The 19,516-nt window shown below is 44.8% G+C and overlaps 1 protein-coding gene across 2 annotated transcripts in view; it reads left to right on the top strand.

Annotated features, from left to right (window-relative positions):
- The window catches only part of OTUD7A (OTU deubiquitinase 7A), a 365,100-nt gene that overhangs the window by 309,953 nt on the left and 35,631 nt on the right, over positions 1-19,516 (top strand). For both annotated transcript variants that reach the window (XM_059371716.1, XM_059371717.1), the window contains 3 exons: positions 1,016-1,117; positions 4,828-4,955; positions 5,702-5,814. In XM_059371716.1, coding sequence (XP_059227699.1) covers positions 1,016-1,117; positions 4,828-4,955; positions 5,702-5,814 — 343 coding nt within the window. The remainder of the gene's footprint in view (positions 1-1,015; positions 1,118-4,827; positions 4,956-5,701; positions 5,815-19,516) is intronic.

Below are 19,516 nucleotides of genomic sequence, written 5' to 3'. Positions count from 1 at the left end.
GGCCAGGCTCCCCATCTGTTCTCAGTTGGTAGGGGCTGAAGTCCGTGTTACCACCCAGCAAAAAGTGCTGGCTATGTGCTCAGCATTTTCTGACACCATCTGGCATTGGGGGAGCAGGTGGTGAGTGACTCATTACTGCCTGGTAATGGTTGGAAGTTTTGGCTCCCTACTTGGCCTCTGCCAGCCAGGATGCTAACAGGCTACAATTTCTTCTGTGTCATTTTGCTAAAATAGAGCACTATTGTCTATCTTCCTAAGCTGCCACTTTCCTGATATCTTGTCTAGAGAGAGCATGATTCCTTTGTCTACCCTCACTGGCATCTGCAGGTTGCCAACTTCTACAGTACCTGGTCTAGGATTTGGGGACAAAAAAGAAATTTCAGGGAACCTACCACCATGTTGTTTCTCAGATCCCAGGTTTCCTGGTCCATCTGCCTATTCTCACCACTTTTCAGTCTTCTTGTGTTATTTTATACATGATGTCCAGTATATTTAGTTGTACTTAGTAGAAAAAAATGGGGGTAAGTATGTCTACTCCATCTTCCTGGAAGCAGAAGTCTCAAGATGTGTTAATGAGATTTAATAGGAATATACCTAAGTAGCTATAATGATTTTGATGTGTTAAATTAAACATAAACTATACTTTTGGAGGTAGGTATGCTTCAAAAAAGGATGGTGCAAAAGAAAAAAACTACTTTCGGAAGAGGAAACTGTTCAAGGAGACTGCACAAAGAGAAACTTTACTTTTTGTATAAGATGTTCCCAGATTCAAGGAGAAAAGGCTTCATCCTTGGGTTTCTCAATCCTCTTGCTAATTAATGGGAGGGTTTGCTCATTTCTTATCTTAGAAGGGGAAAAAATCTGTATTTTATTTAAAAGTAGCCATAATGATCTACCTTCCCACTGAAGTTCTCTAGAACCTCTCAAAAATCATCTGCTGATGTTTATGCTTACTTAGCAAACACTTACAATGGTCTCTTCTGGAAATCTCTTCTAAAGTGAGTTTCTGTTCCAGGTCGCCTGAACTGGTGGTCCACTGTGTGCACGAGCTGTAAACGGCTTCTTCCTTTGGCCACTACAGGGGATGGGAACTGCCTTTTACACGCCGCCTCTCTGGGTAAGCTCCACTACAGAGACCGAGGGCAGCCGTGCTGCAGGCCTGTTCTGCTCATTGTTAAAGGACAGGCATCTGCTAAGTAGAGCCATGAACATTGCTCATCTGGAAGATTCCCCAGGGGTGGTAGCCAACAATCTAGCCCTTCTTGCCAAGCAGCTGACAGGCTTGGTGGGGACACAGAGCACACATGAGAAAAGACCTGATAGGGGGTCTAAGGGGCCTAATCATGAGCCGCAGGAATGGGAATTAGAGATTGTGATGTAGAGGACTTCCTGGAGGAGGTGGGATTTTATTGAGATCTGAAGGACTTGAAAGATTTTTAGAGAGGACATTCCAGGTAGGGAGACTTCATGGAAAAGCTTCCAAACATCTTGTTAAGGATGTTTGGAAGCAGGGCTGAGCTTAGTTGGCCTTGAGCAGGAAGTTTGGGGAGCAGCACTTTAGGTTGGATGGTTTGGGGCCACTGCATCGATAGCAGTCCATGCACTTGGACTGACAGAAAGGCATGGTTTGGGTAAATCATAGGGGAATCACTTGGGTACTGACAAAAAGATGTAGGTTGGATCGAATTTTAGGAGGAAAAATGCTGGATTCCATACTGTGAGCATAGTGAGATCATAATTTCACTGGAAGGATAGGCAAAAGATAGTAAGCCAAAACATTAAAAGTGGCCATTGCTGGGTGGTGGGATTGTTGATTTTTATTGTTGGTACAGGGGAATCTGACAAAAAGACATAGGTTGGGTAAATCTCTTGGGTAAATCACAGGTGAATCAGCATAGTCAGAATATACAACCAAGAAGTCAGCAACCTTCTGAGAAGATGTGAGCTTTTGCAGAAAGCCATACCAACAGGTGCACAATCATTGGTAGCACTATTTGAATAACTGAGGGGGTCATGGTAGACTTCCCAGAAGCTTAATTACTCCTTCTAGGTCCATCCTTATATACACAGAGGCAAACCGGTTTTGACAGGTAGGATTGGACCCCCAGCTGTCCTCGTGAGTCCTACAGTAAAGGGTCTCTCTCCACCAATGAGACCCTAAAATGAGAATATTCTTAGTTGAGTTTGACTGAGGATATTCTTGTTGGTCAAACTTACCTCCCCAGGTAAACATGGTCGATGCTCTTACCCAGAGCAAGGACCCAACCCCAAACCTCTCTTCAACCCTGTAGTGAGGCCTCTTCAACAAGAGGAGGATAGAGGTGAGACTAAACCCCACAAAGGGAAATGCACGGGGTTTGGGAAGGGACCTGAGAGCCTCGGCGAGAACAGAGCCCCAGAGCAAGGGGAGCATTGCACATTCGACAGGTTTGGCTGCGGGTGGGGGGAACACAAGGGCTCCCACCTACCCGCTTCCTTTCCATTTCACAATGAACATGTTTCTGTTTGTTGATATTGTAAAAGTATTTCACATTCATCATGGTAAGAAAATAAAAATCAACAACCCCACCACCCAGCAATGATCACTTTTAATGTGTTGGCATATTATCTTTTGTCAGTTCTTCCAGTGAAATTATGATCTCATTATGGTCACTGTGTGGAATCCAGCATTTTCCCCTTAAAGTTCTATTGTGAATTTCCCATGCTATTATGCTTCAAAAATAGGTTTTTGGTATTTGTGTCATATATTATCATAACGTATCAACTATTCCCCTGTTGTGGAATGTTTTCATCTTGTGTGTAAAATCTGGAAAGAACATAAGAACATCAGAGAAGAAGTCTCTCATCTGTGTCACACAACAACTTCTGTACAAAGGGAAATGCCTCTGTCCCTCAGAAACTGCATTGTTCACTGCTCCAGGTGGGCAAAGCCACAGATAGGGTCTCGTGCCACCGTGATCTGGTCTGGGGGCAGGCATTTTCCCAGTGAGCACAGTGGGGCTCCAGTCTGCCTAAGAAGAGAAAGTGTCCTGTGGACCAGCCTTGCTCCAGCAAGGCCCTAGCGGAGTCTGGAGCTCATCGCCAATTGGTTCTTTTCTCCTGGTACTTTGTTTTCCTTTCATGGGATTTAGCTGTTTGACCTGACTGATCAAAGGAGCCATGCAACACTGACCAGCAATGCTTATTGAACCTGCTGACCAGGTCTGACATTGACCTAGGGTTGTGGGACACACACAGAAATGACAGAAATCACTTCTGAGCCACGCTTGTAAGCAAACATTTATGGGGCAGGAGACCCTCCCTGCAAAAGAGATCCAAACAAGGAGCCATGGGAACGGAGGCTGGACTTGCCGTGCCTGGGAGAGTCCCGAGAGGCCCCTGCAGGTGGGGCTGAGGGATGAGTAGGATCAGCTCGGCCTGTTTATAAAAGAAGCAGGAATGGCCACTTCTCTTCTCTATGTTGTAAAAAAAGGACAAAAGCCTCAGTTGATGGAAAACCCATAGCAGCCTCTGGTTGTTGCACGTCTTTGCACAAAAGGATGCATGGCCAGATCGAGTCTTTAAAGATTAGGTCAGTGCAGGCCACTCCTCTTTTAAAAGCTCTCCTGGGTCATTTAAAAGTCCATCTTTCCGCTCTCCACCTTGTCCCCTTGATCCCACCTCCAGACACCTTTCCCGTTTGCTGTTTCCTAAGTATGACTCATAGACGCCCCCTTGGGGCTGGCCCCCACCTTCCCCTCTGCCTGGGATGCCAACTCAGCTCCTTCCTTCACCACTAGACCCTGATGTCCCCTTTCTTGCCTGACCAGTACCAACCAGCACCTTGTCCTGCTTCATCTCTCCATATGGTGCTCTACCCCTGACAGCTTATGCCAGTTGCTAATTCAATGGCTGCTTCCCATTCACTCGGTGTGCACTCTGAGATTGTAGGAACTTAGTCTGTCCTGATGGCTGCTGTGGGTATTCCTAAAACCAAGAATGGTGCCTCATCCCTATTATGAAATAAGTTTGGAATTAATTAAGTGGAACTAATGCCACTTAATTAAATGGATGGATGGATGGATGGATGGATGGATGGATGGATGGATGGATTTCGCCGCTCTTTACCCATAGCCAGAGCTGCACTTCTCATTACTGTTTCCTCCATTTGTTGGGTCTCTTGACCACATCTGAGCTGCCCCAAGAATGTACTCAGAGATGGCTGGCTTTTCTTATAACCCCTCAACCCCCAACACAGACTGGGTAGGGAGTAAGGGGAAAAAGACCTTCTCCCCTGAATGCAGGTACTTTCTCTTGGGTCCAGATGTTTGCAGTGGTGCTCACTGATGCTCTGCTTCTCAGGAGGTCGAGATGGCTTAGGGCTGAGACATCCGATGTGGCAGACCTTAGATGAAGCCAGGGTCTGATTACCATCCTGGCTTGAGGCCCTACTTGAGGACATGTCCCCAGTTTATCCACAAAGACCATCTTTCACTCAAAAACAAAAACCTGGATGGTGAACATTAGGACCCTCAAAGCAAACCTTACCAGTAGCTTACCAAGGATCCCAGAGAGAGGCAGCAGGGGATCTCATCCACTGTTGGTTCTCTGAGAAAGGGACATGCTCCTTCATTCACCGACTTGCTTCAGTGGGAAATGGGGAAAGAGAGCAGAGGGGAACTGCTAGCTCACCGTGAGAAATGAAGAGCTGACAGATGACTCGTGTTTGTGTGTTCAGATGCAGGAGGCCAGGCCTGGTAAGTCATGGCAGTCTGAGTGGCCTCCTGGCTTGTCCCCCTCCTCACGACCTGTCTCTCTCCTCTGCTCCTTATGGGCATCCCGCTGCAGGAATGTGGGGGTTTCACGACCGGGACCTGGTTTTGCGGAAAGCTCTCTACACCATGATGAGGACAGGGGCTGAAAGAGAAGCCCTAAAGCGCAGGTGGAGGTGGCAGCAGACGCAGCAGAACAAGGAGGTTGGTACCCGCTGGTGTGTCCAGAGCCCGAGACCCACACCAAGCGCAGGATGGGTGGAGTCCGGAGCTGGGCCCCAAGGCCAAGTCCGTCTTGTGAGGTCAGACAGCAATGGCTTCCTGGGACTAGGAAAGCTTCCCTCGTTTAAAACAACTGAGGAGGCACCCATTGCAGAAACTGTCCCTGCATAAACATGAAAACCAACCACCCTCACTGTCAGAAGGTGTCCTGACTTGATGATAAATTGCAAGTCACTTAAGTCTGATCACTCCTGGCAGCTTGAAGGCCGGGGTAGCCACAAGGTGGTGGTTCCCCACAGCTTACAGCCTCCGCTCCTGTGCATGCTCCCAATCCAAAGAGAATCCCAACCATCCTGACAATGGGGGACATTAGCACTTTGCTGTCCTAGAAGGATCTGCCTGCATTCTGAGTGAAGTTGGCCTGTCATCCCTTTAAACTTTTCAGTGCTCAGCCCCAAATTTGGTGTGTGCACATTAATGTTTGGTCATTTACCCCTTGGGCTGGTCCACCCTTGCTGGGTGGACATCCCCCCCACCCCAGCATTGAAATTAGAGATTGGGGGTTCTGAAGAAATATCAAACGGGGACACTCAGCAGCCACTAGCAGATGTCCCCGGCCTGGATGCTGGTGGGACTTGGACTGAGCCAGTGGGTCGGGGGTCCGGCAGGGCGGCCAGGCTCACCTCCTGCCCGCCCACCACCTCCTGAGCCGGCTTCCATTGTGCCAGTCAGGGCTGGTGTACACCGAGGAGGAATGGGAGCGGGAGTGGACGGAGCTGCTGAAATTGGCGTCCAGCGAGCCACGCACGCACTTCAGCAAGAACGGTGGCACAGGCGGGGGGTAAGTGCGGCCCCTCACTCTCCCCGGTGGTCACCTTAAGCTTCTGGCCGGCCAGTGTGGGAAGCGGTTCTAGGGAACGTGGCCACCCCAAGCTGGAGGAGATACAGCGATTTCTGCCTTTGGACCTTAGGTTCTCCTCAAGGACACAGGGCAGAGTTGTGGGGCATGTACGGACCCCGGCAGATAATTGGGGGAAGTATATATAACGTTCACATACATTTTGCAGGTAGAGGTGCAGAGGTCACACATGGTGTCCCTTCCCCATTGCAGGCAGCAGTGGGAAGGGGACTCACTGGAGAGCCAGCCTCTGCAGGGGGAATGCAGCCTGGTGCTTCCCGCACACTGCTGTTGAACTCACGAGGCTCAGAAACCTCAAGCTACCGGGTTTGGACTCTTTCCAACTAAGTATTTATTTAATTTCTGGCTTCAAGAAGTCACGCTCAGAGCAGAAGGTAATTAAGTGAGTCCGGCGTCTCCCAGGTGAGCGGACGGATGCCATCCACATTCGTGGCAAAAAAGGCTTTGCCTTTGTACACATTCAGGGAGTAGCTTGTTCCTGCAGACACAACTGAAATGTCCCAGCCTGAGAATAGAGCGTGGCCAAGCAAATCAGCCACCAAACATGCAGCCCCAGCGTTTCAAAGGCACATGTGTGCTTTGGTTCATACTTATGGAAGCTGAGAATCAAGTTGTTTAACACCTAGAAAAAGTCTCAGGCAGACACAAGGAAGCCTGGGCATTGACAGTAAGAAGATTCAAGAAAGGATCAGACTCCAGTAGACAGCCCGGGCTAGCAGTGTGTCCTGGCCCCACATCTCCACACCCAGGCCCTCAGCTGCCAGCAGCAGGGTGTGGGGCTTCCCAGGCCTGGCACAATACCGAGGACCCTCAAAGATGAGCTCTCTTGTCTGGAAACCCATCAACACAATTCCCACAGGGTAATTTTGTCACTTTGTTTTCATAATGTCATGTGTCAGTGCTAAAGTCTGTCTTATTTAGGACTTTTGGGGACACATAGTCTAAAGGCTCAGTCCATTCCTGAAAACTCCTCTCTCATGCTGAGTCATGCCTGAGCTGTGTCTGAAGAATTCTCTAGCATCCCTTTCATCATTGCCTCGCTGGCGCCTGCCAGAGGGCAGACACCCCGTAATTGCAGGTGGATTGACTCTAGCCCAGTGTGTCTTCAGGGCTAGAGTCAATAATAAGTGGCCATCACCACATACTATGTCCCCTGAGTTCCCCCATCCAGGAAGCACTTGGCCCAACTTGGTCGCACAGTTGATCAGGCCTCAGCTTCTGCTCTTACTCCCTGGAACCCAAGAGGGCCCAGAGCTGAGTGAGGGCAGAAGGAGTGGGGCGTCTGGTGTTCATTCCCGTCTCCTTCCCAGGGGACTCAGGCTTGCCCACTCAGTTGGGGCAGGAGTACTGCAGAGAGGTCTCCTTGGTGATGGGCAGCAGCTCTGCCGTTCTCTGTTGTTCCCCTCAACTTTGGGAAAGTGGGGGAGAGACAGAAGGCACTGGACCAGCTACTCCCTCTCCTCAGCTCACAAGAAGAGTGCTCTCAGTTGCTGAGACCTCCCATCCCAGCTGTAGCGATCGCACGCCCCCAAAGTTCCTGCCTCCTCTCAGGAAGCTTTCAACCTTCAATCTGGTCTCAGTTGTAAAGACAAAAAATGTGTCTAGTCAGAAGCAATGAGTGATGTACAAAAGATGTTATTTTTTCCCACCAAGAGATTCCTTGGGTTTTTTGGTTTCTTGTTTTGTTTTGTTTTGTTTGTTTTTTTTGGTTTTGAGTCCCCTCCACTACAGGTTGGGCCAGAAGGTTTGAGGAGCATAAAAGCTTCACGTGAGCTACTAGCATCCTCCTCTATTGGGGATGGTGTTGGGAAGGGGTGGACACCATTCAGTGTGGGTGGGGACTCTGACACTGGCAGGACCTTGGGCTCACCCCCCTTTATTATCCATTGGTACAGACCACAGCAAGGAAATACTCTTCAGGATGGTGTCCAAGCCCTGATGGCTACTTTTTCCTGGATTTTTAACGGTTCCAAGAGCTCAAATCCTGCCCCTGGGTCCCCTCCCATGACAGAGCTCAGAGTTTTCTGTCTGCATGTCTGTAGCCCACAGGGCCATGTTTGGGCTCTTGTTGGTCACCTGGATCCCGCAGCAGCTGTAAATCCCACAAGGAGGCAAGGAGCTGCTAGAAACAAGGCTATGTTGGTTCTGACATGTTACTTTTATAAATATGTGTGTGCTATGCATGAGACACTGGGTCTCTCTCACCAGGTGTTTTTACCTTTCCCTTCATTCTGAATTGCTCTCATACAGTCAGGCTAGCAGAGAGTTCCAGTATGTTTCCTCCCTCCAGGACAGGCTCCCCTGCCATCGGGGCCCCACCTTTCTTTGGGGTTCAGAAGTCCAAAGGAGAGACATTTTTCCAATGAGTCATTTGTGCCTCTGCATTTTGCCTCTGTCTTCCCTAGGCAAAGGGAAGAGGTTTTCCTACTCACATTTTGCTGAGAGATGTGAGGCATCCCTAGGACTTGAGGGCCTTAGAGACTGGTACTTGATGCCTGCCTGGCTGAGGTTGGCCAGCTTCAAGGTCCTCAGAGCCATGGGGCGTTGTGGGGACCTACGGGCTATGCATGCTTCCCAACCACCAGCAGTGAACCCTGGGATGAGGCCTGAGATGGGCTGTCTTCAGGAGGACTCTTCCAACAAAAAGGGTAAACCCCGGAAGCCAGGCCAGAAGGGTTGTCACAACCCACCAGCTTGGATTGTTACCACCTCTGTCCAGGGAATTGAGGGCAGAGACGGTCACCTGTGGGGAGACCTGAAGACCCAAAAAAACACTTCCATAGAAATGGGGCTCAGCATTTGGATCTCTATCAAGCCCAGTGGGCACCAAAAAGAGAAGTCAAGAAGGACTTTGCCATCCTCCAGCATCTCCTCTCTGGCTTGTGCCAACCAACCCTGCAGGGAGCCACAAGATGGCAGCCAGACAGTGACAAGGCAGTGACATGAGAAACAGAGAAGTGGCTGGGGCCCGGGAGCCCATGGAACAGAAGAGAAGTGACACACGTTTTCCAGATTTTATCCTGGGGATAGGAAAGACTACCTGCAAACTCATGATCTCTTGACTAGCTCTTTTCATGGACACTGGCCTGGGGTCATTTTTTTAAACCCATTCCTTTCCCAGAACACTACAAGTTTAAGTATCTGAAGAGGCTGGAAGGGACGGAAGGGCAGATTCAAGGATGGGCTTGGCCCTCTTTCTTTCTTCTTCCTGCACAACTCACAGTGGCTGGTCCCCAGGCTCTCTTTCAGAACAGCGGCAAGAAACACTGGAGGCAGAGATGCATGTCCTCTGCTCACCTAAAGAGAAGGTTGTAGACGAGTTGGCATCCAGGCAGGGCAGGCTACGAGCCGGATAGCCTCCATGGACAGGCTGCTTATGGCTAATGCCCCAGAGTACATGATCACAGAGTCGGCCACCCTGGAAAAGCCCAGGGAGGTGAGGCGGGTATGAGCTTCATGTTGAACCTCAGATGCACGAGGAAGACCGAGGATGGCACCACAGACATGGACTTGGCAAGCACAGTGAAGAGCCAAGACCCAGGCAGGGGCAGGTGCTTCTGAGCAGGGCACAGCTGCAGGACAATTTCCCTCTGATGCTTGCAAATCAAAATGTAGCCGTGTCTCCATGGCCAAAATAAGGGAAATCAGATATTCTGTGCCACTGCTGCTGCTGCTACTTCTTCAGAGACCTACTGAGTTACCACATATGAAATGTATCCCTCCAGGAGGGCTGCTGCTGGAGTTTTTATAGCCCACTCTAACCATCACCATTGTGCATCCTGTGGGTGCTTGGTCCCACATGGAGAGCAGAATGCTCCCCAGCAGGAAGACAAGGAGGAAACAAGGAAATAACTCTACCCTAAGTCTGGTTGTTCATCATCTTCTTGCCCTGCAGCCCCACGCTATGCCCACTCTGGCAAAAGAGGGTATGCAATCAGAAGAACCTAATTCCTTGTTCCAAAAGTGATAAAAATCTCTGACAGCAAGTAGTTAGCGAGGGTCTCTGGATACTTCTGGTTTCATGGCAACAGCGAAAGGGGAGCAAAGTAAAAGGGCCTTGCCTGGTGGACCCTGACCAGAGACCCAGACTTAAATGCACTGCGTTGTAGTCCCAAGCTGGTCATGTGATGTTTGGCATATCCCACAAGCTCTCTGAACCTCAGTTTTGCTCATCTGTAAAATGCACTTGGTAACAACCTCCCTACCAGACACTATCAGTTTTTGATGGTTGTATAGCAGACCACCACAAAACTGAGTGGCTTAGAGCAGCATCCACCAGATTTGCTCATATTCTGGAGGTCCCTGGAATTGCCTGCTGCCACTTGTGGAGCTGCAGTCATCTGGAAGTTGGTCTCAGTGGGGCTAGATAGTCCAAGATAGTCTCATATCATAGCTCTGAGGCTGAGAACTAGCACTCCTTGGGCCTCTGTCCACATGGATCTTTATCTTTGAAGAGGTCCAGACTCCTTACAATACAGTCTCAGGGCAGGAAGAGATGGCAGCCCCTGATTTGCTGGGCCTTCTCAAGCCTCTGATTGCATCACTTTACTAATGTCCCATTGACCAAAGCAAGTCACACAGTCAAGCTGACCTCAGGGCACAGAGGTAGACTCCACCCTTGATGGACAGAGGGGCAAAGTCACATTGCAAAGGGACAAGTACACAGGAGTGAAGGATCGATAGCCACCAAAGAGTCTGCTACATACTCAGATATTATTGGTATGGAGTGATAAAATCACAGGTTTGAAGGTGTTTGGAAAAAGGTAGTTTTACAACAGTAAAAATAACATTTATTAAGACATTGTCACACTTATGCTGTAAGTTGTCATGCCTGTTGCCTCTATGGCATTGTAAAGGCCCACTCCAGATATCTAAAATGTGTTCCTTCTTCCTGACTTTCCACTGGCTCATCTAGTGTCTGATAGTCTATTCTTAGCAATTTATTTCTTTTAGTCTGAGGACTTTGGGGCTTTTAGGAGTCTTTCTGATTGTGGAGCAAATCCCTTCTGTCAGTTTATACACCAAGGATATTACATTTTATACTCTGTGGCCTGACCCCAGAGCCTACTCCAGTGGGAAGGGTACACAAAAATGGCTTCTTGGTTTGTGCTGGGCACTCAGGAGAGAAAAGAAGGGATGTCTGCTGAGCACCTACCTGCCTTACACAAATTGTTTTCACTTTATAAATTAGGCCTTATGCCCCTTTATAGATTAGGAAGCGAATGCTCAGAGAGATTTTTTTTTTTAAAGATTTTAGTTATTTATTTGACAGACAGAGATCACAAGTAGGCAGAGAGGCAGGCAGAGAGAGAGGAGGAAGCAGGCTCCCTGCTGAGCAGAGAGCCTGATGCGGAGCTCGATCCCAGGAACCTGGGATCATGACCTGAGCTGAAGGCAGAGGCTTAACCCACTGAGCCACCCAGGTGCCCTCAGAGAGATTATTTGACTTGCCTCCAGTTTGTAATGGGTAGGGCTAGAATACAGTCCCAGACATGTCAGAATCACAGCCCTGAGTTTTCCCAGAGATATTATGACAAGTCTCAGTATCTTCTTAAGAAAGAATGCACTGCAGTTAGAACTTTTGAGTCCTGGCTTATCTGAATCTGTCTTTATTTTTTACCTCATCCTTGGTTGGTAGTTTAGTTTGGTATAAAACTCTAAATTAATGAGTTGAATGATGTCATCAGAGAAAAAGACAGACAGAAAAACATCTGCTTCCTGGCATTCAGTTCAGGTTAGCTAATTTGAAATGAGAAACAATTATATGGAACCCAAAGACAGAGCATATCCAACTTCATCTTTACAAGCTCTGAAAAATATTTACTCATTAGCTTAACATCTATTAATTGCCTTCCATGTGCTGTGCATATTTACATACACAATTTCATTTTTCCATCACAATAACCTGTGAGATTAAGATTATAATCTTTATCTAACATATGAGAAACTCGGATTCTGGATGGAAAAGGACTTGTCCAGGGTACTGAATGACAGAGCCACAATTCAAAATCAGATCTTCTTCTTCCTTTTTTATTTTTTATAAATATATAATGTATTTTTATCCCCGGGGTACAGGTCTGTGAATCCCCAGGTTTACACACTTCATAGCACTCACCATAGCACATACCCTCCCCAATGTCCATAACCCCACCACCCTCTCTCGACCCCCCTCCCCCCAGCAACCCTCAGTTTTCAAACTCAGATCTTCTGTCTCTCAGGTCCCTTGCTTTTTTTCCTTTGTCCCTTAGCTCAGGAGTCTATCTCCATTGTTACAGAGAAGTGGATTTTTGCTGCCCTCTCACCTTTAGTTCTGTGGGTAATAGAATAATGACTCTGTTTTCTAGTCCAATCCCAGTTGTGTTTCAAGGGAATACCATTTGAATCCCAGTCCTTACTAACAATAGACTAAACCTCCACATCAGTTGTCTTGCTCTTTAAATGTACAGAAAGGCATTTTCCAATTCAGCCTCCCTGAATCTCCCTTTGCTCACCTCTCAAATTTTGAAAATCTTTGTAAACATAAAGTCAATAATGAATTATTGAGAGGAATTCTCTTAAATGCATTTACAATGAATTATTACCAAGCAATTTTCAACATGACCACTACACTTTTGAAAGGAAAGGAGTAAACCAGGATCCTTTGAGTTTTAAGAATATAATGCAGGGGCGCCTGGGTGGCTCAGTGGGTTAAAGCCTCTGCCTACGGCTCAGGTCATGATCTCAGGGTCCTGGGATCGAGTCCCGCATCGGGTTCTCTGCTCAGCAGTGAGCCTGCTTCCCCCTCCCTCTCTCTCTCTCTCTCTCTACTTGTAATCTCTGTCTGTCAAATAAATAAATAAAATCTTAAAAAAAAAAAAAAGGCAAAGCCTTCCTTTAAAAAAGAAGATAATGCAAATGAAAAATCCACTTCACATGTATTTGAAAAGAAAATGTATTAACAATACCAAGTACTGGTGAAAATGCAGAGCAAATGGAACTCTCATACACTGTTGGTGGCAATAGAAAATGGTACAACCACTTTCAAATACAATTTTACAGATTCTTACAAATTTTTTAAAGTTCTATTTATTTGAGAGAAAGGGAACAAGAGTGGAAGAGGGAGGAAGGGAGGGGAAGGGAGAGGAAGGGGGTAAGGAGGTTCCCCACTGAGCAGGGAGCCCAATGTGGAGCTTGATCCCAGAACCCTGGAATCGTGACCTGAGCCAAAGGTAGACACTTAACCAGCTGAGCCACCCAGGTGCCCCTGACAGATTCCTATAAATTTAAACATACACTTGCTGTGTGGTCCAGCCATTCCACTCCTGAGTATTTACCCTAGAGCAGTTGTTCTCAGCCAGGGGTAATCCCCACCCCGGGACATTTGGCAAGGTCTAGAGATAATTTTGGTTGTCATAACTGTAGGGTAGGCTAGGTACTAGTAGACTCTAATGGATAGACGCCAAGAATACTGCTAAGGGTTCCAAAATGCACAGGACAGCCACTCAAAAGAAATAGTTACCTGGTCTGGACTTTCAATATTGCCAAGGTTGAGAAAATCTGCCCCAGAAAAATAAAAACATATTCACACAAAGATCTGTAAAACATAGTCTATAGCAGTTGCATCCATACTTGTCAAAACTGGAAACAACTCAAATGTCCTTTAATAAACAAATTGAGGTACATTTATATTATGGGATACTACTCACCAATAAAACTACTAATACATGCAACAACTTCTATGAAATTCACAGGCATTCTGTTGAATGAAAAAAATCAAATCTCCAAAAGTTATATACTGTATGTATGATTCCATTTATCTTTTAAAGATTTTATTTATTTGAGAGAGAGATAGCTAGAGAGAGCACAAGTCAGGGAGGGAGCAGAGGAAGAGGAAGAAGCAGGCTCCCTACTCAGCACTTGATCCCAGGACCCTGGGATCAGGATATGAGCTGAAAGCAGATGCTTAACTGACTGAGCCACCCAGGAACCCTGTATGATTCCATTTATATGACATTATCCAAAAAGCAAAATTGTCATGATGGTGAACAGATGAGTGGTTCATTTACTTGTGAATAGATGTCCAATTTTCTGTTATCATTTCTTGAAAAAACTATTCTTTCAACATTGAAATCCTTTAACCTTTATCAAAAATTAATCAGTATTATTTTTGTAGGTATTTTTTTTCTTATCCTCTATTATTTTCCATTGAAATATGTGTCCATCTTTTGACAATATCACCCTCTTGATCAGTGTCACTTTATAATAAGTCTTAAAATTGGTCATTCCTCCAACTTTCTTCTTTTTTAGTATTTCTAGTTTGGGTTTGTTTTTGTTTGTTTGTTTTCACTTTCTCATATAAATTTGTATAATAAGCTTATCTGTATCTGAAAAATAATCTGCTGGGATTGTGACTACTGTTAGATTAAATCTGTATATGAATTTGGGGAAGATTAAAATCTTTACAATATTGAGTCTTCTAACACATCTTTTTCCATGTGTTGGAGTGATGCAGTATGTCTCTCCACTTATTTAGATCTTTTTTTTTTATTTGTTTCATCAGCATTTTACAGTTTTCAGCATACAGGTCCTATATGTATTTTATTAAATTTATACCTGAAGGTCACATGGGTGGCTCAGTCAATTAAACATCCAAATCTTGATTTCATTGAGATTCTCTTTCTCCCCTGCTTCTCTCTCTACCATTCACCCTGCTCATCTGTGCGCTCACTCTCTCTCTCACTTTCTTTATCTAAAATAAATTCTTTATTTTATAAAACCTTTATTTTATATTTATTTTAATCTTTATTTATATTTATTTTATAAAATATTTTTTAAAAATTATACCTGAGTAATCCATTTGTAGCTACTGTAAATGATTGTGTGTGTGTGTGTGTGTGTGTGTGTGTGTGTGTTTTAATTTGGGTTTGCAATTGTACATTGCTACTTATAGAAATGTGATTGATTTTTGTGTTGGCTTGGTATCCTGTGATATTACTACACTCATTTATTACATCTATGAGAGCTTTGGGGTAGATTCCTTCAGATTTTCTACATAGACATTCGTATCATCTATGAGTAGGGATAGTTTTCTTTCTTCCTTACCAACCTGTATGCCTTTGTTTTTCTTGACTCACTGCACTAGTTATGACTTCCAGTACAATATTGAGTTGGCATAAGAGAGGACATCCTCTCCTGGTTACCAGTATTAGTCAGAAATCTTTCATTAACATGATGTCAATGAAGGTTTTTAGTAGATATCTTTTAAGGAAGTTTTCTTCTATTCCTTTTGTTAAGAGTTTCTATCATTAATTAATGTTGTATTTTATCAAATAAATGTTCTACATTCTCCATGTATTATTTTAATATGATCATGTAGGGTTTTTCTTCTTTAATGTTAATTAATTAATATTGTGGGTTACCTTGAATGATATATGAGTATTGAGCCAGCCTTGCATTCCAGAGATGAACTCTTAGTGTATTGAACTTTTTATTTTGCTCATTCAATTTGGCAATATTATATTGAGGATTTTTGCATCTGTGACCATAGAGATTATTAGAATATAGTTTTCTTTTTATACTACTGTCTTTGTCTAGCTTTGGAGGAATGCTAGTCTTATAAAACACACTGGGAAGCATTAACCTCTTATATTTTCTAAAAGAGATTTTGCAGAACTAGAGATATTTCTTCTTTAAATGTTTGTAGAATTCACCAGTGAATCAATCTGCAACCCAAAATTTCCTTTTCAGAAGGCTATTAATGATCAATTCAATTTATTTAATAGCTCCAGAAAGTAGAAATAAGTGAATTTGGGTAGCTTCTTTTTGGGAAATTGTTCATTTCATCTAAATTGTTGAATTTATGTGTATAGCATTGTTAATAATATTCCTTTTATAACTTATTAATGTCTATGGGGGTCATTACTGATAGTCCCTCATTCTTTCCAAACTCAGCAGTTTCTGTCTTTCTGTTTTTACTTTGTCATCCTTTCTAAAATTTTATCCATTTTGTTGATCTTTTAAAAGAACCAATTTTGGTTTAATTGGTTATTGTTTTCTAGTTCTCAGTTTCATTGATTTCTGGTCTTATCTTTTATGTTTTCTTCCTTCTGCTTGCTTTAGGTTTATTTTGCTCTAATTTCTCTACTTTGTTCAGGTGGGCACTTATATTATTGATTTGAGAACTTTCTTTTTGTAATATATGCATTTAAAGGCTATGTATTTCCCTCTTAGCTCTGATTAGGTACATACAAAAAATTTCGGTATGTTGGATTTATGTTTTTATTCTGTTTAAAATACTTTCTAATTTCCCTTAAGAACTTCTCTTTGACCACTGAATTCTTTAAAAGTAGCTGTGTAACAGATTTTTATTGTTTTTCTTTACTTATTCTAGTTTAATTGGATTGTGACCTATTAACGTAATTGGTATGATTTAAGTTATTTTAAATTTGTCAAAGTTTGTTAAGAGGTGAGCTTATAGTCTAACTTTGTGAATATTCCATGTGCTTTCTACAAGGATGTGCTGTGGTTCGAATGTCAGTTCAGTTTTCAAAAGCCTTTGCTGTCCTATTCCATACATTACTCAGTCTGTGACCTGGGTACAATCTATTCAGTCTGTCCCCAGAGACTTTGACACACCAATTAGGACCAAACCTATACATGTACCGCCCAGATTTGGGGGAACAGGAGTCCGGGAATTCATAAACAACCTCATGGGTTTGTTTTCTCAAGTTCTCCCTTTCCATGATCTCCCAGGTACTTTTTCAGTTCCCTACAACCCCATTTTTTATCCACCAGCCAGAATTCTAGAAACTTAGCTACAGCACTGTGCCATATGATTCCATGACTGCACCTGTATCCTGGGCCCAGATAGCCAGGATGACACAGAGGGGAAAATACTAAACATTTCACCCCTGCCCACCCTCTTGGCATCACAGCTCCACTGATCAGTGAGGAAGGTTCCTCTCTTTTAGATTTGTGGCTCCCAGTGGCTTCTGTTGCGGCCTCTGCCATGGCCTGTGGAAGAGTTTTGAGAGAACATAAGAGAGAGGAGAAGAAAAAATGGGGATTTCTATGCTTTACTTGAACTTGAGGAATTCCCCCTCCTCAATCCCAAACTAGAGGCCACCTTCTGTCCCTTCACCAGTGCCCACTTGTGGGTTTCAGAATATGTTGCATTCACATCTGGGAACAGCAGAGGCTTAAAAAAAAAAAAAATGGAAATTACATTTTCCTCCTCAATCCACCTGCTACTATTTACTTTCTAGAACCTTCCAGTAACTCCTCCATGCATTCTATCCAGGTGGGAGGGTTGTATTCAGGAGGAGAGAAGGTATGGAGTGTTCTTTCTTGATCTGCACAGCATCAAAAATCAGACACAAGGTGGTAGACTAGAGGTTTGGAGGTGGTAGATGAAACAGGAGTTCTCAATCAAGAGAGCAGGTGGGGTAGACAAGGTAGGCTGAAAGGGGCCTTGGAAACCTGTGTCCTCACTGCTTCTCACCTGCTTCCCTCTCTGTACACACACACATCAGAAGACATTCCTACCTAGGTTAGCAGTTGAACATTTTCTCTCTCTTTTTTTTAAAGAATTTATTTATTTATTTGACACACTGAGAGAGATCACAAGTAGGCAGAGCAGCAGATGGTGAGGGAGCAATAAGGCGGGGAGCTGAGCAGAGAGCCTGATGCGGGGCTCGATCCCAGCACCCTGAGATCATGACCTGAGCCCAAGGCAGAGGCTTTACCCACTGAACCACCCAGGCACCCCTCCAGAATGCCTTTCTGATTCAAAATTTGGTAATTCATAACCCTGAAGACATAGATTTCTAGGTGCTGCTATTTTCGTTCTACTTGCATGTCAATAATGGAAAGGTCTTGAAAGGGATTCAGCTATTTTTGTGTGGGAAGTGGGAAGTATTTTTGTGGAACAGGAAAAGGAGGAGTGTATTTAGAACCCTCTCGAAGTTTATTTTTTCAAAAGATATGTCTATTTTATTGTATTTTAAACTCTTTGGTAACATGGATTGTGTCTGTGACCCCCACATCTCAGAGGATTGGGGGAAAGGTCACTTCTGCATTATCTCTTTAAAGTACCATTTGTTTGTACTCTGCCCAGAGAAATGTTGCACTGCTGTGCACATCGCCCTGTCCTGGGCCCCTGTCTCATCCGGGGCTCTTGTATGTTTTATATTGTCTCCTCCTTCAGACTGTAATTTTCTGATGGCCAGCCAAACCCAATAGCTCTTTTTGGTTCTCTTCCAACCCAGCTCAAGGCTAGGTACCAGTTGCTATGCTATATGTACATACAGAGCTGGACCCAGGACCAGCAGACCTAGAGCTGACCATTTGTGCTGCCACACACACCCAGGGCAGATGTTCTTGCTCAGGTCCCATGACACCAGCAACCAGACCTGACCCATTGGAAGGCAGGGCTCAAAGGCTACTCCCCTCATGGGCCCAGTGCTCACCCCTTTGACTGGCAGCCCGGGACCCAGAGTAGGTAGCTGTCGCCTTCCCAAAGAATCTGGATTTCCTAGGAATCAAGGAAGTACAGCACTGTCAGGCAGGAATTAGAACTGTGTCGTCCACTGAACACACTTATGTGTTACATTATGTGATGTGTCAAGCAGAGCTGTGAAACTGTCATTAACATAGCCAATGACAGAACCAGAAACTGAGATTCAGAAAATCAGGTCAGTTCCCAAAGTCCCACAACCCACAAAAGAGAGCCAGAATCCAAACTTAGAACCGACCAAAAACATAAACCCACGCTCTTAACAAATGCAAAGCAGGTATGGAGAGCAGAAATTAACAACTCATCTTGAGATTTGTGATAAAAATAACTTTTTCTCTTTAACCTTTTATAAAAGAAGAGCTTACTTGTTTTCCATTCAGTGAGATAGGGTAAGTGGAGGCTGAGAAGCTCTTAAAGCAGGAAAGAAAAGAGACACAGAAAAGGGGTCAGTTTGAGGACCCCTAGGCAGCCCCCACAGGGCATCTCTTGTCCTGGTTCCTCACTTCTCTTGTGTGTTTCTCATTCTGCTTTTCCTCTGAAGTTGTTTCTGCAATTTCATTGCTATGTTTACATAATTTTGTAGTGTGTTTCCCGCATTTCTTCTTTATTGACCTTTTTCAGAAATGCCTAGAATTCTAAATGATTTCATGAGGCACAGTCTCAGAGATAGAAACTTGAGTCTTCTAAGGAAAACTAAGCAGTGTTCTCTGCTGCAAGGTGCCCAAACCCCTGTCTGGCACTCCAAGGCCAGGGGATGGCTTCTCCTTAGACAAGAAACTTTCTTGTGAGTGTTCCTTAGAGCTCTCTGACCTCCACCAGCAAACCAAGTAGGAAAAGCATTTGTTCAGCTACGGAGTTCTCATGTTTGAAGATGTAGAATCCAGGTCTAATCTTTTCAAGACTTTCATAGCTAGAAATAAGACCAAAGTCCACCCTTCATCTATCAGGGGCCTCCCTGACCTTCCTGTCTGAAGAAACCACCTTTCCATCATTGAATTTATTAATACCTGGTAGTTTCTTATTTGACCTTCTGTTAACTGAGTGTTTCCACCCCTAGACCTGCATATGTGTCCACACATGTGCGTGCACACACACACACACACACACACGTGTGGACAGTGCTACACCTAT

Source organism: Mustela nigripes, chromosome 13 (genome assembly GCF_022355385.1).
Source record: "Mustela nigripes isolate SB6536 chromosome 13, MUSNIG.SB6536, whole genome shotgun sequence".
Lineage (NCBI taxonomy): Eukaryota > Metazoa > Chordata > Mammalia > Carnivora > Mustelidae > Mustela > Mustela nigripes.
The sequence above is the reverse complement of the archived record's forward strand: the minus strand, read 5'-3'. Positions and strand labels throughout refer to the sequence as shown.